This window comes from Echinops telfairi, unplaced genomic scaffold (genome assembly GCF_000313985.2).
Source record: "Echinops telfairi isolate 266 unplaced genomic scaffold, ASM31398v2 ScPeMD7_7458;HRSCAF=8496, whole genome shotgun sequence".
NCBI lineage: Eukaryota > Metazoa > Chordata > Mammalia > Afrosoricida > Tenrecidae > Echinops > Echinops telfairi.
The window spans coordinates 23,656,016-23,677,157 of record NW_022111358.1 but is presented as its reverse complement, the minus strand read 5'-3'; the positions used below and the strand labels follow the sequence as shown (position 1 = coordinate 23,677,157).

The 21,142-nt window shown below is 61.2% G+C and overlaps 1 protein-coding gene across 2 annotated transcripts; it reads right to left on the bottom strand.

Annotated features, from left to right (window-relative positions):
* Positions 1–6: 6 nt before the first annotated feature.
* On the bottom strand, positions 7–15,160 carry COL1A1 (collagen type I alpha 1 chain). 2 transcript variants are annotated; one of them, XM_004707059.2, is made up of 51 exons: positions 14,966–15,160; positions 13,057–13,251; positions 12,893–12,927; positions 12,755–12,790; positions 12,552–12,653; positions 11,832–11,906; positions 11,540–11,584; positions 11,326–11,379; positions 11,073–11,126; positions 10,598–10,651; positions 10,437–10,490; positions 10,107–10,160; positions 9,973–10,017; positions 9,803–9,856; positions 9,627–9,671; positions 9,443–9,496; positions 9,108–9,206; positions 8,975–9,019; positions 8,784–8,882; positions 8,629–8,682; positions 8,377–8,484; positions 8,247–8,300; positions 7,919–8,017; positions 7,672–7,725; positions 7,487–7,585; positions 6,981–7,034; positions 6,840–6,893; positions 6,674–6,727; positions 6,497–6,550; positions 6,061–6,105; positions 5,872–5,970; positions 5,540–5,647; positions 4,994–5,101; positions 4,784–4,837; positions 4,627–4,680; positions 4,297–4,404; positions 4,164–4,217; positions 4,000–4,053; positions 3,730–3,891; positions 3,537–3,644; positions 3,300–3,407; positions 3,154–3,207; positions 2,942–3,049; positions 2,622–2,675; positions 2,420–2,527; positions 2,047–2,100; positions 1,564–1,671; positions 1,193–1,475; positions 907–1,097; positions 325–567; positions 7–189 (listed from the first exon to the last, which is right to left on the bottom strand). In XM_004707059.2, exons 1-51 carry the CDS (start codon positions 15,054–15,056, stop codon positions 43–45), a joined length of 4,386 nt encoding a protein of 1,461 aa, XP_004707116.1. In that variant the 5' UTR covers positions 15,057–15,160; the 3' UTR covers positions 7–42. The 2 variants fall into 2 exon arrangements, with proteins under 2 accessions (XP_004707116.1, XP_045155616.1); XM_045299681.1 differs by lacking the exon at positions 13,057–13,251.
* Between the last annotated feature and the right edge of the window lie 5,982 nt (positions 15,161–21,142).

Here is a 21,142-nt window from a genome sequence, read left to right as displayed (position 1 = left end):
GTGGGCTGGGTGGGAGGGAGCCAAGTTGGTGGGGGGGGACGTTTACAAGAAGCAGACAGGGCTAATGTCGAAGCCGAATTCCTGGTCTGGGGCACCAATGTCCAAGGGGGCCACGTCGATGATGGGCAGGCGGGAGGTCTTGGTGGTCTTGTACTCGATGATTGTCTTGCCCCAGGCTCCGGTGTGACTCTGGGGGTGAGGGAGAGACAGGGGAGAGGGGCGTTACCCAGCGGGAGCGATGGAGTGAGGGGCATGCGGGCCTGTCCCAACACACGCCCCCGTCCACCTCCCGGACTCGGAGCGGTCAGGTCCCGTGGGGCTCACCGTGCAGCCGTCGGAGATGACACTGTAGGTGAAGCGGCTGTTGCCCTCGGCCCGGATCTCGATCTCGTTGGAGCCCTGGAGGAGAAGTGCCTTCCTGAGGTTGCCGGTCTGCTGGTCCATGTAGGCGATGCTGTTCTTGCAGTGGTAGGTGATGTTCTGGGAGGCCTCAGTGGACATCAGGCGCAGGAAGGTCAGCTGGATGGCCACATCAGCAGGGTCGGAGCCCTCGCCGCCGTATTCGAACTGCAGTGGGGAGAGAGCAGGGAGGGAGTGAGCGGCCATGCTGGACCCTCTGGTCCTGGCCTTCTCTCCCTGAGTCCCCTGACTGAGAGCATCCCTAATAGCACCATGTCAGGAGGAGGCATCCCTGGTCCACTTAGGAGTCTGGGTCAGTGTCAAGGACCCAGCTTACCTGCTGCTCAGATGAGCTCAAAGCATCTCCCTTAGCAGAAGGCTAGCCTACCCCAGGACCTTTGCTCAGGGCCCCTCTGAGTCCTGGGCTAGCCCCCCTCAGGGCAGGGTTCCCCCATTCCTGGGCAGCCCCCCCACCTCGGGGCAGGGCCCGGAGTCCAGCTGACGCACCTGGAAGCCGTCGGTCATGCTCTCGCCGTACCAGACGTGGCTCTTCTCCTTGGGGTTCTTGCTGATGTACCAGTTCTTCTGGGCCACGCTGGGCTGAGTGGGGTACACGCAGGTCTCGCCCGTCTCCATGTTGCAGAAGACCTTGATGGCGTCCAGGGTGCAGCCTTGGTTCGGGTCAATCCAGTATTCTCCTGCGGTGGGCGCGTGTGGAAGACAGGAATAGCTTAGCAAGGAGGAGGAGGAGGAGGAGGGGAGGGGGGAGGAGGAAGCAGGCAGGGGGCCTCACCGCTCTTCCAGTCTGAGTGGCACATCTTGAGGTCCCGGCAAGTGCGGGCGGGGTTCTTGCGGCTGCCCTCGGGGCTTCGGATGTTCTCAATCTGCTGGCTCAGGCTCTTGAGGGTGGTGTCCACCTCGAGGTCCCGGTCCCGAACCACATTAGCATCATCGGCCCGGTAGTAGCGGCCGCCATCGTGTGCCTTCTCTTGAGGTGGCTGGGGCATGAAGCTGAAGTCGAAGCCGCCGCTGGGAGGGCCAGGGGGACCGGGAGGCCCAGGAGGTCCGGGGGGACCCTGTGCAGAGGGGAGGAAAGTTGGAGTTACCGGGGGTCCACGCTCGCTCAGGATGGAGGGCAGAGCAGAAGGGGTCGGGGCTACGTACCACAGGGCCGGCATCACCAGTGCGACCTCGAGGACCAGGGGGGCCGATGGGGCCTGGGAGGCCACTCAGTCCGTCTTTGCCAGGGGAGCCGGCAGAGCCAGGGGGACCCTTGGGGGGAGAAGAGAGGAGGAGGAGGTCAGAGACAGCCTTCCAGAGAGCGCCACATAGCTCCCCACACACACTACCCCCCACACCACCCCCCTCCCCACCAGCCTCCAGCCCCCAGCCCCGGTTCCCCCTCTGCAGGAGCCTGTCCCTTCTCTCCCCACAGATGGACGTCCAGCCCCCCACCCACCTCAGCCAGGAAACGTTTTGTGGGACGAGGACATGGGCTCAGGCAGGGGGGTGGGGCTGATGGCTTTTCTAGGCCTCCTTTTCCTTTCCCCCACGCCCCTGCCCCAGAGGTGAAGGCCATAGGTGTCAAGGGGAGGGGCCCCAGGTGAACCAGAGCTTGGGATCCAGAAGACAGAGGAGGCCACTTACTCGGGGACCGGCAGGACCAGAAGCTCCAGAGGGACCTTGCTCACCAGGAGAGCCCTTAAGGACAGACACAAGGCAATTCAGGCCTGGCAGTTCAGGAAGTTCAGGGGCAGCCCGTGAGGACAACCTGCCCTCTCTCTCCCCGCCCATCTGGTTTTTCTGGAAATCTAGCCCCACGTTGTGCCCAGACTGACACCCCCTCCCACAAGCTCTCTCTAGTCACCCCTCACCCTCCCACACATCTCTAGCCCCCAGGCCCGGGGAGGGTGGTGTCAGCAGGACTGTGCAGTGGGGGAGACTGAGGCAATGCACCCAGCATCAGGATGCACAGTGTGGGGGCTACTCCACAGCAGCTGGAGGGCTGAAGCCTACTCACGGGGGGACCAGGAGGACCCTGGAGACCAGAGAAGCCACGGTGACCCTTCATGCCTCTGTCACCCTGCTCGCCAGTCTCACCCTTGTCACCACGGGCACCTTGGGGTCCCTAGAAGACAGCAGTGACAGGCTGTGAGTACCGAGAGAGGCACAGTCCCCACAGTGACAGAGTTCCAGGGAAGGGGGCAGAGCAGAGCACTTACAGAGGGGCCACGAGCGCCCACGGGGCCGATGGGACCAGCAGGACCGGCAGGACCCTGGAGAGAGAAAAGAGAGCATTAGATGCCAGTCAGGGAGGCTGGGCAGGCAGCCGGAGGAGCAGGATGAGATTCCCCGGCTGACCCCTCCCAGCTGTGACCATCTCTCCCCTGACTCCACAGTGTCTGGGACCAGCTCCGCTCCTGGGAAGATGGCATCCAGGGATCCCAGAGTCCTCCCTACTGCTGCCTGGGTGAGGCCAGCAGCCTGCCCTCCGCCTGGGGAGTACTTCCCTGGGAGCAGGGAGCTAGGGCCAGTTACTTACGGTCTCGCCACGGTCACCGTTCTTGCCAGCAGGGCCAACGGGGCCAGGGGCACCAGGAGCACCAGGGGCACCAGGAGGTCCAGCAGGGCCAGTCTCACCACGGTCACCCTGGGGGGTGGGGAGAGGATGGGGCAGGGTCAGCCCCAGCGGAGGGGCAGGCTGGGCCTGGGGAGGACAGGAGGGGCTGCAGGCCAGCAATGGAGTGATCTCACCTTGGGGCCAGCAGAGCCATCACGTCCAGGGGAGCCTTCAGCACCGGGAGAGCCCTGCAGAGAGGGGGCAGTGAGACTTAGGCTGGGGAGGAGGATCAGGCCTGGGCCGGGCGGCTGCGCTGAGGGCGAGGGCAGGGGCAGCTCACCTCTCGTCCAGATTCACCAGGAGGTCCGGCCAATCCAGGGGGGCCCATGGGGCCGGGGGGACCACGTTCACCACTGGAGCCAGAAGGACCTTGTTTGCCGGGTTCGCCCTGAGGGAGAAGAGAGGTCAGGCCAGAGATCGGGTGGGAGAGGGCCCAGCACCCTAAGGTGCCTTCCTCCACCACCCTTGAATCCTGTGGTGGCTGTTTTCAGGGTCGCCATGGAGAGAGGACACTCACAGAAGGACCAGGAAGACCAGGGAAGCCTCTTTCTCCTCTCTGACCAGGCAGGCCAACCACACCACGCTGTCCACCAATACCCTGAGGTCCAGGAGTTCCGGGAGCACCCTGTGCGGGGCAGACAAGGAAGGGTCAGGCGCCGTGTAGGGGTACAGGGGGTTCTGGGGCTGCTGCCATCTGAGCACCCCCTTACCGCAGGTCCATCAGAACCAGGGGATCCTTTCTCTCCAGATGGGCCGGGGGGACCAGGGGGGCCGACTTCACCGGGGCGTCCAGCAGGGCCAGTCTCACCACGGGGACCTTTGCCGCCTTCTTTGCCAGAAGGGCCAGGAGGGCCAGGGGGTCCAGCATTTCCCTGAAAGGGAGGGGGGGGCATTGGACTCCAGTGGACTCTGAAAGCCCACCTGAGGCTTCCGCCCGCCGACCACCCCCGACAACCCACGCCCACCCCCCAGGTACTTACAGAGGGGCCAGGGGGGCCCACGCGGCCAGCGGCACCAGGGAAACCAGTAGCACCCTGGCAGAGAGAGGGGAGGAGGCGTCGGAAGGAGGGTGGACAATGCCTTGGTCAGGCCGCCCACCTCCCAGTGCCTCTTGTGGGGGTGCTGAGTAGGAGGGGGCACTCACAGGGGGACCAGCGCTGCCACGGGCACCTTTGGGTCCAGGAGCTCCGACGTTACCCTGCAGGAGGGCAGAGAGCCGTCAAGGTGTGGCTGGGACCTGCCAGCAGCAGCTCGGGGCAGGGGAAGGGGATACTCACAATGGGGCCAGGGGCTCCAGTGGGTCCAGCAGGGCCGGGGGGGCCAGCATCTCCTTTAGCACCAGCATCACCAGGTTCACCTTTAGCACCAGGTTGGCCATCAGCACCCTGGGGGAGAAGGGTTGTGATCAGCAGAGGGTGGGGAGTGTTGCAGGGAGCTGGAAGGTCCCATGCAGCTGAGGAAGGAGCGGGAGCTAGAGACAGGGAGATGCCTGAGTGGCTGATAGCCCCTCTTCCCCGACTCGGGCTAAAGCTTCTGGCCTCCTCTGTTGTTTGGGGTCCCAGCCCCCTGTGGGTGATTGAAAATGAAGGGGGGGTCTTGGGACTCACAGGGGGGCCAGCGAAGCCAGCAGGGCCGGCAGGACCAGGTTCACCACGGTCTCCCTGAAAGAGAAGGAAGCAAATTTGGTGGGGTGTTCCAACCGCGGAAGGTGGTTGGGAACAGAGTTGAGGCACAGAGCCCACAACCGGGGGTTCCTGCACTTACGGGGGCACCGCGGGCTCCAGTGGGTCCAGCAGGGCCGCTGGGACCAGATTCACCCTACGGAGGAGGACAGAGGGCTCTGGTCAGGTGGTGACTCCAGAAGAGACACCCCTCCTCCCTGGTGCTCCAGTTTCCCTCCACAGTCAGCTCAGGACAGCAGGGCTGGCCCAACCTGCAGAGGTGTGCTGGAGAAGCTGCGTGTTAGGAACTCACCTTGTCACCAGGGGAGCCGGCAGGGCCAGGAGGACCAATGGGGCCAGTCAGACCACGGACGCCGTCTTTGCCGGGAGAACCATCAGCACCTTTGGGACCAGCATCGCCCTAAAGACAGGCCAAAAAAGCTTGAGACGCCCATGTGGCACCCAGAAGCCACCTGTGTCTGGGTCCTGCTGTTTGGGACCTCTGAGATCCCCAGTGTGTGCTGAGGACCCACGATCTTTTTAGGGGCTCGATGTGGGAGTCAGATGAAGTGGCCTTTGACTGAAGAGCAGTGTGGATAAGGAGGTTTCCATCTCATCGCCATGGCAACTCGGAGGTAGAGATGCTCGGACAGTAGAGAAGGGAGCATGGGGGTGGGGTGGGGGGAGTGGCATAGAAGGTAACCTCAGGTACAGGGTTCTTTGGCAAAGCGGTTAGAGGGGAAGGAGGGAGCTTTAAGGAGAAGTGGGAAGATGCTGGGGGGCAGTAGAAAGGCTGAGAGGCCTCAGGCAAGGAGAAGGGAGGGGCCACACAGGGCTGAGGGGAGAGGGGCCGACTCACTCTGTCACCCTTGGGGCCTGGAAGACCAGCTGCACCACGTTCACCGGGCATTCCCTGAAGGCCAGGGGCACCTTGGCTACCGGGGGCTCCAGGAGCACCAGCATCTCCCTAGATGACAACCAAGAAGACGGGAGTGAGCTCAGGGCTGTGAGCCCCTCTCAATGTGTTCCAGGCTCCGTCTGAGGCCAAGACCGGCCCCAGGGAAGGAAGAGGCAAGACCGGCACTTGGGACTGTGTGTCCCCCCCACCACCACCAGTCTTGTCACTCCCCATGCAGATGTCTGTGGTCGCAGCCAGCCAGCCTTGGCTCCTGGGCTGCTGAGAGGCCTCACCTTAGCACCATCATTTCCAGGAGCGCCATTGGAGCCACGGGGACCGGCCGGACCAGGGGGGCCCTGCACACCACGCTCGCCGGGGAAACCTCTCTCGCCCTAGAAGGGAAACACAGGGTGCATGATGGCTGCTGGGGAGCAGGGCGAGCCCAGGGCGCTGTGGGGAACAGGGAAGCAGCCTGTACTTACTCTTGCTCCAGAGGGGCCGGGGGCACCGAGGTCTCCAGGCACACCCTGCGAGGGAGGACAGGAGAACACCCTGTGAGCAAAGCCGATGGGGGTCCCCTAGAGAGCTCTCTCATCCCCTCTCTGTGGTGCTAGTCTTCAGGGTCCTCCTTGGTGAATCAAAGACAGCCCCCCCCCCCCAAACACACACACATACACCCCTCTGCAAGGCCTCCAATGATAACCTGAAGGCTTGGGAAATCAAGGAGAGGATTCAACAAGCTCTAAAAAGAAGTCGCCCAGCCTGGGGGTCGCCAGGCCCCTCCCAGATGATATCATCACACAGAGTAGTCACTCTGCTTCCTTCCACCGAACTCTCTTCCTGGCAGGAAGTCCTTCCCAGTGTCTAACCTCTCTGTGAATGCGGATAGTCTCCGCCTCTGTGTGTCTGCACTCTCACCTGTTCACCGGGTTTGCCGGATTCGCCGGGGGGACCAGCTGGGCCAGGGAGACCCTGGAGGTGGGAGTTGGGGTAGGAAAGAAGAAGATTTAGAATCTGGAAGAGACAGAGGGGGTGCTCTGCCCCCCCCCAATTCCACCCCCCCACACACACACCCCGACAGCTCCAAGCCCTCACCTGGAATCCGGGGGAGCCAGCAGGACCTTGTTCACCTCTCTCGCCAGCGGGGCCCTGCCACGGGGAGAAGGCGGAGGTCAGGAAGGCCGTGGAGACGAGGGAGCAGGAGGGGCCGCTGCCCTGTCCCTCAGCACCCCTTCCCAAACAGCCAGTCAAGGGCACTTACGCTAGGGCCAGGGGGACCCTGAGCACCAGCTTCTCCGTCCTTGCCAGCAGCACCCTGTGGGAAGAGAACAAAGAACTCAGGGTGGTGAGCTGGGTGGGCTGCAGGGAGAGGGGTGGGGTTGGACCAAAAGGAGATACTCACAATAGCACCGGGGGCTCCGGGTACACCACGCTCTCCAGCTTTGCCGGGCTCTCCCTGTGGGGAGAGGGAGAGAGGCCTGAGTGGGCTGACGTGGGGACAGGAGGCTATAGTCCCACCTGTTCACGGGAGTGGATTTTCAAAGGGCTTCTCCTGCCTTAAAAGGCTCCACATGTTTTCCTGAGAAGCTGTGACCCCTGGGGAGATGCCTTCCCTGGCTCCATGGCTAAATCCTCCAGCCTCTCCCGCAAACCAGACCCCTCTCAGACTCCTTCCTCCTCTCCCCTCTGGTCAGAGGGGCCCTGAGTTGCATAGAGCTTCCATGTCCTTCTGGTACCACCTAGAACCCCACTTAAGGTTTGAGCGTGAGGATCCTAAAAGGCCCTGCAGGTGGTGGAGACACCACCGATTCCATGTCCAGGGACCATCATTTTACAGATCTGGAAACTAAGGCCCAGAAAGGGGCAGAGCCCAGCTCTTGGCCTGGGTCTCTATCAATAAGTACTTACAGCAGCACCTTTCGGGCCAGGGAATCCCATCACACCAGCCTGACCACGAGCTCCGGGGGGGCCTGGGGGTCCAGGGCGGCCATCTTGACCAGCGGGGCCCTAAAGATGGTGACAAGAAGGCTGTGGTGAGGCCAGGGAGTGGGCAGGTGGGGGAGTGGGAGGGTGCCGGGGGAGGCGAGACTTACAGGGGGGCCGGTTTTGCCGTCAGGACCAGGGCTGCCAGGACTTCCAGTCAGCCCCTGGGGAACAGAGAGAGGTTAAGGGGGTGCAGGGGATGGTGGGGAGGAGGGAGAGGAGAGAGGGGGGCGCACCCAGTGGCCTGGCTCCTATCTGGAACCCCTACCCCCAGGGCGGGCAGAGGCCTAGCCAAGGCAAGTGGCGGGGCTGGGGCGGGGGTGGGGGTGGGGTGGGGTGGGGTGGGAGGGGGCTCACCTTGGCACCAGGCAGACCAGCTTCACCAGGACGGCCAGATTCACCAGGAGAACCTTTGGGACCAGCAGGGCCAGGAGACCCACGCTCACCAGCGGGACCCTGGTTGGGGGAGGTGGGAAGACATGGGGACAATAATTAGCATCCCAAGTCTGGGCCTCAGGTGGGCTTTGAAAGGTGAAAGCAGTCCACCTTCAGCCCCAGCATGAAGCACTGATGACATGGTGTGTGTGTGTGTGTGTGTGTGTGTGTGTGTGGTGTGTAAGTGGACGAGGAAGGCAGTGCCAGGGAGGATGGCTGGGTCAGCTTCCTGGCCTCCAGGAGACTTTACCTTGGGACCAGCAACACCATCGGAACCAGGAAAACCACGGCTCCCAGGTCCACCCTGCAGGAGAGAGGAGGCCAGTGAGCTCAGGGACACCGGGCCCTGGATGGGAGGGGGACAGGCCGTGGGTACTCACACGCTCGCCAGGGGGGCCGGGCAGGCCACTGGGCCCGGGTTCACCTCGGGCTCCACGCTTGCCTTCTTCACCAGCAGGGCCGGGGGGGCCTTGAACACCAGTGGGACCCTGGAGGAGGCAAAGAAGAGGTGACCTGGGTGAGGCTGGCCTTCCACCCCCAGAAGGCTCCTGTGGTAGGTGGGGAGGAGTCCCCTCAGAGCTCCCTCAAGGGCTTCCCAGGCATGAGCTGCAGGAGGGTGGCCAGAGACTCACAGGTTCTCCCTTGGCGCCAGCGTCCCCTTTGTTGCCAGGAGCACCAGGTTCACCCTGCAGGAGGAGGAGAAGGGGGTGAGCCGAGGGCTGGGGGCTCAGGTGGCCACACTGGAGCCGGGCACCATCTGGGGCAGAGGCAAAGAGGCGGTACTTACACTGTTACCCTTGGGGCCAGGAGCGCCGCTGGGGCCCTGAGGTCCAGAGGGGCCTCGGGCACCGGGGAAGCCAGGGGCACCAGCAATGCCAGGAGCACCCTGAAAGGGGCAGAGAAGATGGTTGAAGACGCCAGAGGAGGGCATGGGCAGAGGGCCTGGTGGGCAGGACTGGGAGCTCGTGGGGGACTTACATTGGCACCTTTGCCACCAGGCTGTCCATCAGCACCAGGGTTTCCCTGTGGCACAGAGAAAGGAGGGTGAGTGGCAGGCCAGGGCTTCTGAGCGCAGAGCGTGACACAGGGGACACTGAAGGGGGACACTCACAGCAGGGCCAGCAGCACCAGCAGGGCCAGGGGGACCAGGCTCACCACGAACACCCTGGGGACCTTCAGAGCCTCGGGTCCCTTGGGGACCAGATTCACCCTGGATTGGGAGAAAAGATGCGTCAGCAGCAGCCCTGGGGGGCGGGGTGGTGGTGGTGGGGGAGCTTTCCCTCTGCATGGAGCAGGGCGGGAAGGCCAGGCTAGGAGGCTCCAGGACCAAGAGGGGTCTCAGGATAGAAGTGTGGGGAAATGGGCTTTTCTTGCCACTCTGGGTCCCTCTGGTTTGGGGAGCAGAGAGACAGCACCCCTCTGCTCAGAGGGAGGGAGGGGACTCACCTTAGCACCAACAGCACCAGGGAAGCCAGGGGGGCCGGCGGGGCCAGTGGGACCCTGGGAAGGAAATGGAGACGCTGATGAGGAGGAAGGAGGCAGGTGCAAGTCCCAGTCTGGGGTTCAGAACATGTCCTTGCTGCCCGGAGAGCTGCCCCCAGACCCTTCCCCCTCCCTGAGCCACACTCACAGGGGGTCCAGCAGCACCAGTAGCACCATCATTGCCTCGAGCACCCTGCAGGAGGGAGAAAGCCCTGGTGAGGTCCACAGAACACAGGCAGTCTCTGCAGTCCTGGGGATCCCCTTCTGGGGCCCAGGACTACCTCCCCACCCCCACCCCCACCCCAAGAGGCCAAGAATACTTACAGCAGGTCCAGGGGCTCCAGGACGACCCCTCTCACCAGGCAGACCACGGGGACCCTGAGTAGAAAACCAAGAGATGCCAAGTGAGATGGGAACACCCCCACTACCTTCAGGTCTCCCCTTTGTCCCAACACCCTGCTCCCCTCCCTCCCTTCTAGACTGAATGCACTCACCATTTGGCCAGGGGCTCCGTTTTCCCCAGGGCTACCAGGCTCACCCTACAGCAGAGAAAGTTGAGTGGTAAGGGATCCGTTCCTAGTGGGACTGGGGGCAGGTGGGGGGCCCCACCACACCAACAAGCTCTTACCTTGGGACCAGCAGGACCAGAATCTCCCTTGGCACCATCCAAACCACTAAAGCCCTAAGATGGAGAAGGACCAGGGTGAGACCCCGGAGGAGGTGCAGACCATCTTGAGACCCACCCAGACCCTCCGGGGCCAGCTATCTCCCGGCCTCTGAGCCAGACTAAACCCCAACGGGTGCAAGATCTCTCCCAGTCGTTTGACTGGCACTCCTTCCTCCATGGAGAGAATACCTCCTGGGATTTCTGCCCTGTGCCCACCCGGGACACATACCAGAATGCTATGGGGGAAGGGGTTGGAATGATGGGAGCTTGGGTTAATCAAAGAGGACTCACTCTGTGTCCCTTCATTCCAGGGAGGCCAGCTGTTCCGGGCAATCCCCGAGCACCCTGGGACAAAGGAGGGTTTGTTAAAGGACAATGCAGTGGACACTGAAGTTCCATGGAACTTCAGTGCAGGGCAGCCGCAGGGTTTGGGTCTCTCCACCCCTGCTCACCTGAGGCCCAGGAGGTCCACGCTCGCCAGCACGACCAGGCTTTCCAGCTTCACCCTGGAAAGGAGAGGAAAAGCCACCACACCCATGACCCCCTGGGCTGGGAAAGTGAGGAGAACCTGAGTCTTTGGGGAACGGTGGGGGGGTCAGGCTGAGGGGCCAGGATCTCTTGGAATCCACAGCTCAGTGTGTGAAACCCTCATTTGATGGCATTTGAATCTCCCAGAAGGAATTTCTGTCCTGGGTGTTTGCATCTCATCAGATAGAGAACACACAAGAGGTGCCCAGAGGGCTAAGCACCTAGAAGCTACTCCCTTCTGGATTAGGCTGGGAATTGTTTCAAGGGGGCGGGGCTAGGCAGTTCTTTGTGGTGAGGGGGCCCTCCTTCCACTGGGGGACCATCCGCCAAAGCAGTTGGGGGCACCAGGGTGGAGAGGTGGTGGGAGTCAGGTGGGATCTTCTCATGGAGGCTACTTACATCATCTCCGTTCTTGCCAGGGGGGCCAGGGGGGCCACGGGGACCCATGGGACCCTAGAGGAGATAGGAAGAAAGGAGATTCGCATGACCAGGATGGAGATGAAAGAAGGGACAGATTAGAATTGGAAAGGGGAAGTGAGGAAGACCTTCCCAGACCAGACGAGGGAAGGCCCCTTCAACAGCAGAAGCCAGGAGGTAGTGGAGGGCTGTGTCTAGAGAGGATATGTTGGAGGCAGGGGGCGGGGGCACTTACTGAGGCTCCAGGCTCGCCAGGCTCACCAGCAGGACCTTGGAAACCTTGGGGACCCTGGAGAACAGAGACAGGAGGTGGGGTTAGGAAGGCAGTCTCTGTCAAGGTCCCCCCTATCTCACCAAGAGATAGCCAAGCACCCTCCCTCCCTTCATCCTGGTCCTCCCTCCCAAAGGTCCAAGGCTCAAAGGGTTGTAAAGACATCTGAGATACTCACAGGTGCACCAGGGGGGCCAGGGAGACCACGAGGACCAGAGGGACCCTAGAGAAGGAGAAGAAAGGAGGCCATGGTGACACGTCAGCAGGACCACATCACATGGATGCTGCCTTGCTATTTCCCAGGGATTCCTGCTGGGAGCACTTGCTTATGCTGTGTCTCCTTGGGACTTGAGGTCCTGTGGATGGTCTTTGCCTCCCAAGATAGTGTATGTCCCCACCACTGGCCCATCCCCTCTGAATCCCCAACTCCTCTTCGTTCCCGTTCCCCCCTGCCCCCTTGGGTGGCTCACCATGGGGCCCGGCACAGACAACCCTCCTCCACCTGATTTCTCATCATAGCCATAAGACATCTGGGGAGCAAAGTTCTAGAAAAAAAAGCAACAAAAACAAGAGAGAGAGACAGCATGAGTGGGCTGAAAAGTACAACGACTGACTGATGATGTGTGCGATCCTCTGAGTCTAATCACAGGAGGACACCCGGGACAAAGCCAAATTGAGGGACCACATACAGAACAACAGGACCCCAACTGTTTAAAAAATGCCCGTCTCAGGGAAGGCCAAGGAAGGCCAAAGGGTGCTCCAGATGACCAGAAACGAAATGAAAAAGACAGTCCGAGTCCAGGGTCTTAGAGCTGCTCCTGCACGAGGGAGCTAGCTGCAGGGCTGGAAAGGACATTGCTGAGGCGCTGGTGAAATGGGGCTGTGGACTCCAGGTTAGATCATGCTGTGATCATGCGAGAGCGGGTCCCCATTCTTAGGAAACAGCACCCAAGTATTTTAGGAGCAAAAAGATGATACCAGCAAAATGATTCTCAAATCATTCAGAAAGAGGGGGATGAGGGGGAGTAAAATACCAACACAGTGAGAGCTCTTTCAATTATTCTTACAGCTGCTTTCCGTGCTTGAAATGATTAAAAAATATCAAGTGGTCATGTGCAGGGGGCGGGGCCCAGGGAACTGGAGAAAAACAGAAGGCGTCCCACAGTTGGGGGTCTCTAGTGTCCACTTACTCCTCCAAGACCAGGGGGTCCAGGAGGCCCGGGGGGTCCGGGGGGTCCGGGAAGTCCGGGCTGTCCTGGGATACCATCTCGGCCAGCGGGTCCTGCAGGTCCCTGGAGAGAGAGGGGTGAAACCCCGTGAGATTCGGACAGGAGCCACGCCCCTGCCTCCCCTCTCCCTGCAGCCCTCATTAACCCTGAACAGGGCGGCTTACCCTGGGGCCCCGGGGGCCAGTGTCTCCTTTGGGTCCCTGCGGGGTTGGGAGGGAGAAACCATGAAGGCCGGTTAGAGAAGGGAGGGCACAAGGAGTCACAGGCGGGGTGGCAAGTTCTAGGGCAGGGAGAGCTCTCACCTCTACGCCTGTGGTTTCTTGGTCGGTGGGTGAAGCTAGGGGAAGAGGAGAATCGGGTGAGGGGCGTGCTCCGCTCCCCTTGCGCCCGCCGCCCAGGCCTGGAGGAGGAGCGAGGTCGGGACCCTCCTCGCCCCGCCCCGCCCCGCCCCAGGGGCTCGCCCTACCCTCGCCGTCGGGGCAGATGGCACAGCACTCTCCCGGGTTTTTGATGGCGCCTGGACATTTGTCGTTATCGGGGCACGTCACTTTATCACATAACACGGTGCCTTTGTCGCAGACGCAGATCCGGCAGGGCTCGGGCTTCCAGACATCGCGGTTTTTGTACTTGAGCCCGTCTTGGACGCAGGAGAGTGAGGGGACTAGGGCAGGGCGGAGGGGGCGGGGCGGGCTGTCAGCTGCGCCCCATCCCACCGTGGGGGCTCCGGGGGTCCCAACCCTTCCCCATTGCGTGAGAAACACACTTAGATGTTTCCACCTCTCGCCTCCCCTTTTTTTTGTTTTTCCGTTTCTCAAATCCTTAAAAGCTCATCTGCTTCCCATCAGCGCCGGTGACAACGCCGAGGCGCCGGGCCAGAGCCACCGTAGCCCTTTGCACGGGCTGAGGAATTTAAGCCCAGCTTTAGGACCTTGGCTTCCAATTGCAACCTCAGCTCCCAGCCGCCCAGCCAAGGGCAATAAAAGGACTTGGGGCTGAGGGGTGGGGAGGGGAGAGCTGGAGGAGCCCCTACGGAGAGGGTAGGCTGGTGGGGCGTGGCCTGGGCCTGGGTGGATACGGCGCAGAGTGGGTGGGAGGGGTCAGGGGGCGGGGCCAGCCCCATCCCCGCCACCTCCCCACTCCAGCCCACCCCCATCCCTAGGCAGGTGGGATGGCGTGGGCGGGGCAGAAGAGTGGGCGGGACTGATTAAAGTGGAATCCGGCCCGCTGCACCTCAAAAGTAGGATACATCCTACCCTCCACCGCGAAGACACCTCAAAACCCTGCTCTGGGGCCAACCGCGTCTCCCAAAGCCAGCCAGCTCGTCCGAAAAGTCCGCAAATGGTAATCGAGTTAGGGACCCCCGCCACGCAGACGGCCACTCGGTGGCGCGCCACGCCAAGCAATGGGGCCGCGGTGCGGCCCCTTTCCCGGGACTAGCGGCTTTTTAAAGAGGCGTCCTGGTGGCGCAGGGGTGGAGCGCTGGGCTTGCCACCCAAGGCCGGCATTTCTCATCTGCCAGTCGTTCCGGGGGACAAGACGTGGCAATCTATCTGCCACAGTCTTGGGAACCAGGGTCCTGGGACATCGAGCCGCACCCTATCCTATCAGGTCACTAAGAGTCGGCACCGCAGCGGCCCCAACGGGTGTGGTCTGAGTTTGGGTTTGGAGACAAGGGCTCCCCCATCTTCTTTCTTCTCTAGACCAAGAGACGGGGCCCACGGGCAGCAACAGCCCAGGCCTGCGGCCCCGGCCCCGGCCCCTGCGCGGGATGCGCGCTCGGGAGCCGCCGTGCCTGGTCTTAGTCATCAGGGGGCGCGCCGACCCCGCCCCGCACGGCCCTCGCCGGAGGCTCAGCCTCCAGCCCGCCCCCGCCCGCACCCCCTCCCCCGCGCCCCCGTGGCCGCGGGAACGCCGTCTAGCCTGCAGAGAGGGCGAACAATCTTTCCGTATGAATCATCCCACAGCCTTCCTGATTGCTTTTTCTTCTTGGGCTCCGAATCGAAGTTCGGCCCCCACACCATCTTCGACGTGCCTTTCCCCCCACCCCCCACACTGAGACCCCCCCACTTCCTCTCTGTGGCAATGTGCAGCCCGCGCTCGCAACGCTCTCCCAGCGCCAAGGCGCTCCGCGCTCCATCCTCATCTCCCACGCCTGGGGACATCGGCCCCACTCTCACCCCAAAGTGAACCCCCTTCTCTCCCGGGAACAGGGAAGGTCCCCTCACCATCTCCCTCCCATCCCTGAGTCTTCGGCGCAACCCGAGACCGAGACCGAGACCGACCCGGACACACACACACACACACACACACACACACACACACACACACACGGTCTGGTGCAAGTAGCCCAGGACCCCCCAAAATTTGGGACTTACTGTCTCCGTCTAAGCTCTCATCTTGGCCGTGCGTCAGGAGAGCGGTGGCCGCTAAGAGGAGCAGGAGCCGGGGGTCCACAAAGCTGAACATGTCTAGACCCTAGACATGTAGACTCTTTGCGGCTGGGGTGGGGGGTTAGCGTCCGCTCATGCGTGGCCTCACTCTCCGTGTGCCTCCTGCTCCGACCTGGAGGAGAACTGCCGTCTGCCCCGATGCCTGGCCCTGGCCCTTTTTATACCCTCCCGGTGGAGCGCAGGGAGGAACCCTGCCCCTCGGACAGGGGGAGCCGGCTGCCCGCCCCCCAGCCAATCAGGACAGTCTGGCCCGGCCCCCAGTTTGGGAGCTGGAACTGAGAGGGGGAGGAGGAGGGAAGACAGGGAAAGGAACCCACCCCCCCACCCCCCCAGCTCCCCGTTTCAGGGCTCTGCTTCCCCAGCCCCCAGCCTAGCCCTGTCCAGAGATGCGACTGGGTCTTCAGGGTGGGGTGGGCTTAGGAGTGGGCATGGGTGCCCCTTGGGCATTTTCAAGAACTTCAGTCTAAAGGAGCTGGACCCAAAGTGGAAAGAGAGAAGTGGGTGGGAGGGGTCCTCCCAGTCTTGCCTTAGGGACCCTCCTGGCTTAGAGAGAGGCCTCCTTGGGAAGAGCCAGGGGTGGGTGTAAAGGGCTCAGTGGTGGTGCACCCCCAAACAGGAGAATCAGGGGATTCAAAAGATGTCCCTGTTTGGGGGGGTCTTTTCTGCAAACTTCTGGGGAACAGGTCAGATATTCCTTTACAGACATTGAGAATCCGGTATTGGAGGAGGGGTGGCTGGCAAGGCAGTTTTGTTTTAAATTTAGGATGCCCTGGCTGGCCTGACATGACTGAGGTGGTTGTGGGAGGCTGAGGGGCTTGCTGGGAGGAGGGGTGGCACAGACCCTTCAGAAGGAAGCTGGGTTTTGAGGGATAGCGTTGAGTGGTGGGGCAGGCTGTAGAGGGCGAGGTGTGAGTTTCAAAGGTGACTTAGAGAGGGGCTTATGGCCAGGAGCTGGTTAGCCCCCTGCCCAGTCAGCTCCATCACACATGAGTGTCTTCTTCAGCCACAGCATCGATAAGTCTCTGCACTCAAGGACGGGATGCAGAGAGAACTTGGGAGTTTGGGGTGAAATGGCAGGGAAGGGGGATAAGTGACTTTATTTTAGGGGCCATGTCCCATGGCCCCACTTTTCCCCTGAACATTCAGCCATTGCTCTCTGCCCTGGACCCACAGGAAAGAGATGGGGACCAGGGATGGGGACCCCAAGAACAGCCGAGTGCTTTGGGGTGGGAGTTGATTTCCTGGGTGATATTTGGAGATGCCTCCAGAAGATGGGGGTCCCCCTCTCCTTCCCCAAGTGTTCTACCCCCCCCCCCAACAGTGCTCTGCCCTCAGCTCTGGTCTAGCCGGGCCGTTGTCATGAGGCCCAAATCTGTGGTCCCAGTGGAGGCAGCAGGGGGGACAGGGAAGGCTCCTTTGCCATCAGCTCCTCTTCCTCCTGCACAGCTCCCCCTCCCCCAAGTCACTTCAGAGCTGCAAACGTGGACGTGGACGAGGGGAGGCCCGCCTCCCCTAAACCATCCAAGATTCCATTGCATCCCCCCCCCACTCCCCCGCTCCACTCCACACCCTCCCTCAGCTGGTTTTGTGCAACGAGGGCAAAGGGGGGAGAGAGACTTCAGGAACAGAAGCCGAGGGAGCCACGTAGGCCGTGGGCAGCCACGATGAGCGGGGCGGGCGGGGCGACACAGGGAGACTTTGGGGACTATAATTAAAGGGAAAATATAGCGTTTCCAGAGAGGCGGGGCTGGAGACAGTGATGGGGAGCCTTCATCAATTATCCTGACCATGTGGCAGTAGCTTGGGGCCCAGCATCAGCCCCTGCCTAGGGCCAGCGAGGGCAGGCAGGCCTGGGGGACTGAGGTGTTCAGATGGTAACTCCTGGACCCACCAGCATCCTGCCTTCCCCTCCCCTGAGGGGCTCAGTTCCAAGGGTTCCCCCCACCCCACCAGGGGACAAGGGTCTGCTCCCTCTGGGGAAGCAGACATTTGGGGTGCTTGTCTTGTTGGGGCGTCGCAGGGCTTGATCAGACCCTGAAGACTGTGGTTTCTGCAAGCAGCCCTCCCCCCACGTGAAGGGCTCTCCGGAGGGCACCTTCGAGGTCTGGGTGGAGGGGGAGTGTGTTGTGGGGTGCTGGGGGGTGTTTGTGGGGTTCCCCGTGGTGTGTGCTGTGAGGCAGCTGCTGCCTCTGTGTCCAGGACCCTTGGGCAGATGCTTCCCAAGCGCCCGTCACACGTGGCACCGAGCGGAGGCCGGGGCCTCTCCTACCACTTTATGGCTTGAAATGCTTGGCGGTCGCCCAGCCCGAAGATGTGTCTTTAATTTCTGCAGCATGACAGTGAGAGGAAGAATGTGCTTGGGGGTCTCCTCCCAGCCTGGCCGGGCCTCCTTGGCCAGGACTGAGGGCTGGAGACAGAGGAGGCGGCGGCGGGGGGAGGCAGGGGGCGGGGGGAGCTTGGGCTGAAAGGGGAGGGACGCCACCTCATCTTTAGGAAACTCTGAAACCCTCCCAGGCATCTGGTGGAATGCAAGACTTTGTCCGGCACTTGGAGTGGGGCAGCAGAGGCCCCAATCGCCGCCCCCTTCCCACCCCCACAACCAAGAGGTGGCAGAGGCATCAGCAAGGAGGAGAAAAACCTTCCAGAAGAAACAGAGAGGAAAGTGCTGAGCTCGGAGTTCTCGCCCCCATACAGGCCCTCAGAAGGAGGGGGTCGGGCTGGGTTTCCTAGCCCCTCACTTGGAGGCAGCCACTTGGGCCCCCAGACTGAGACTAGGGAGAAGAGCATGTCTTGGGAGATGGCTCCAGGTGTTGGTACAGCTGGCAGGTGGGTGGGCAGGGGACGGCCCTCCCACATGCCCAGGTCAGCAGCTGTGGCCCCCTCCCCAAGCCCCAGAATGCCCCTCTCCCCGGTCCCCTGGCTTCAGGCTGATGCCCAGGAAGGGACAGCGGCTTCCCCAGAGAAAGGGTTGAGAAGAGAGAAGAGTCGAAGATGCAGATGACCGACCAGCAGATGCAGAGACCCCATCAGGGGGTCCTCTTGAGAAACCCAAGGGCAAGAGCCTGGGGAAACACCCCAGGAGGGTGGGCCCCATCGCCTGTCTTTCTCCAGCACTGTTCCTCTGTGTCGGAAGGGTCCTTCCCTTGCAGGCACAGCTCTGCCCTTTGTAGGCTCTGTCCTGCAGCCTCTGAGATCCCCCTCCATGTCCCCAACCTTCCTTTCAGAGGTAGAGGGAAGACGGTGGCTTCCGTTCTGTCCACTCTTCGGTGCCTCGGGGCTCCGGGGCTGCATCAGAGAGACACAGGCTGGATGCCAAGCTGATGGTGCCTGGAGCCCTCCGTGTGGACGGAGGTGACTATGGGCAAAGCAGGAAGCCAGGAGAGAGGAGGAGCTCTAGGACCAGGCCGCGAGGGTTCTCAGTGTCTAAAGATTGTGCAGAGCCCTGGGTTATGTGTTGAGCTGCTAACTTCAAGATCAGCAGTTCGAAACTGCCAGCCACTCCTCGGGAGAAAGATGAGACTTTCTACTCCTGTCAAGAGTTACAGACTCCCAATAAAATGATTCAAGTAATAATAATAATAATAAAATAATGATACTAATAAAACAAATACATCACTTAAAAAAAAAAGGGTGACAGTCTCGGGAACTCACAGAGGCAGTTCTACCCTGTCCTGTGGGATGGCTGTGCGTCGGCCTGCGCTCGGCGGCGGTGAGTTTGAGGGAAGGCAGACAGGACCTGGTGGTACAGGGGACAGCAGGTCAAACCCACCAAAAGGTGTGGCTGGGAAAGACCTATGGGGTGCTCTCCTCTGTCTGATAAGTTTGCTGTGAATCTCCAAGGGGATTGTTTGGTTCGGGGAGAAGGTCAATGCCGGGCTTCTAAGCGAAAGGAGCTTCGGAAGAAACACCTGGTGGCAACCTGCTTCCCAAAGGCCACCCTTCACAGCCTCAGGCCCAGCTCCGCTCTCCTTCTGTCCCCGTTTACCACGTGCCACCTGGATGGTTTGGGGTTTGGGGGCAGCGTAGGAGATAGCCCAAGCTGGATCCTGGAAAAGAGTGGACAGAGGACAAGGAGAGGAGGGGCAGAGGGGAAGAGACTGTTCTGGAGGAGGGGAATATATTCTGCAGAGAGGGCTAGCATGACCAGCAGGAAGGCCACACAGCGTGATAGACGCCCAAGTGTGAGCTGGTTTGGAGGTCATGACAGAAGACAGAGGGGGCCGGCCGAGGAGTGAGTGGGAAGGGAGGAAGTGGGGTCAGAGGGCAGGCAGCTCCTTAGAGTAGCTGTCTCCCCATCCTTCTTTCCCCTTGTGAATTGTCTTCTTTCTGTGTGCCAGTGTGATCCCGTAGACCTGGCTCTCTTCCTGCCCCGCCTCCCTTCTCCCTCTCTGCAGTGTGGCTCTCCATCCATCCGTCTGTCCGTCCTATTGCACCCTGCCCTGCACTGCAGCCCCTTTCTCTGGACCTCCTTCATCTTCCCTTGCTCTCCTTCCCCACTTTCTTGTCTGAGCTCACAGGCCCTCGCCTCATCCAGGACCCCACCTCATTCTCCTCTTGAGCTGGCCCTGAGTCCAGGTTCTTGGAGATGAGGCTTGATTTGCAGTCTTGGCCAGATCCCTTGCCCCAGGCTCTGGACAGCTCCGCCAGTCCAGTCCCAGAGGGGAAATGTGTTCAGGAAGGAACCGGTGTGGCTGGCCATTCCGAGGCTGCCCCCCAGGCCCAGTCCAGTTCCCCCATCAGCTGGATGGGGATGATGTTGGGCTTGGTGGGGAGTGAGCTGTTGGGGAGGGCCCCTCTTTCCTGCTGGTGTGTGAGCCCCCTAAGCAGAGACCTGCCCGCTCCTATGTGTCCTCCAAACCAGTTTCCCGTGAGTCGATGTCAGCACACAGCTCTCCTCCCCGTGTCTCAGCACTGAGCTGCACACGGGGTCGGCAATGGCAGTGACCTTTCTGGCGGAAATCCCCTAGCCTTTCCTCCAAGAAGTTGTTGGGTACTTTCAAACCACCAACCTCCCAGCGAGGAGCCCGACACTGAACCCTTTGCACCAGCCAGGGCCTCGGAAGGCAGAGTAGATTCTCGTTCAAGGTGAGTCGAGTGAATTAATTGATTTTTAAAAGTATACTTTATTTCTTAGGACAGAAAGAATGCCCAGGAAGTCGGGTTCCCGTGTACGCCGGCTCCCCCTGCACACATCTCCTAGTATCGACAGCCCACAGCCACGTGGTACGTCTGCTACAACCCACAAAGCCATACCGATCTTTTCTTAGTGCCTCAGTCCGTGGTTTTCGTTGGGGTCGACTCTTTGTTCTGTGAAGTCCTATGGGCTCTGGCGAATGTCAGTGTCAGGTGCCCAGCGTGACAATAGTGTGCTGGAGGGTTTCGCTGTCCTTCAGATGTCCTGCCCCTTGGCAAGTGCCCCTTTCTGGTCTGGTGTGGTTGCATTCTGCACCTCCCCAGCCCCTTCCTCTCTTGTTGTGTTTCCCTGCTGTTCCTTTAGCCTTTCTTTCCTTGCCACCCTCCCCCGGAGATCTCCTCCTCCCTCGTTTAGTTGTCTTCTTTTTAAACAAGCTCCTTTCTCTCTCTCCTCTGCCTCTGGCCTGTTCTCCCGCCCACCTGGCCACTCTCACACTCACTCTCTCACTCCTTTTTCTCTCCCATCATCTTCCGGGATCCCTGAGTCCCCTCCAGCCATCCTTGGGGGGTGGTGTTCTGGGCTGTAACCATGGAGGAGAAAGTGGCAGTACCAGAGCAGGAGGAGGCAGGGGCACCAACTTGCCTCACAACCAGCTGTTGTGTTCAGGAGACAGATGCTGAAGGTTTCTTTGAGACCTAAAACAAAAAAAAAGAGGGGACAGATTGTGAGGCCAAGGCCCCTGTGTGGCCCCTGACTCTCTCCTTCCTTCACCCCACTCCCCAGCTAAGCCTTGGCCACATATGTCACCGCTCCTCTTCTCTACCAGCCACCGTTCCTCCAGGTGAACCTGGGATTCTAGGGTCTTCTGGGGATGGGAAGGGCAGGGGGGATCCCTGTTGGGTCATGCATCAGCCCCTCGGTGGAGCACCCCTTTGGGTTGGACCTAGAAAACATTCTCTAGAGCGAAC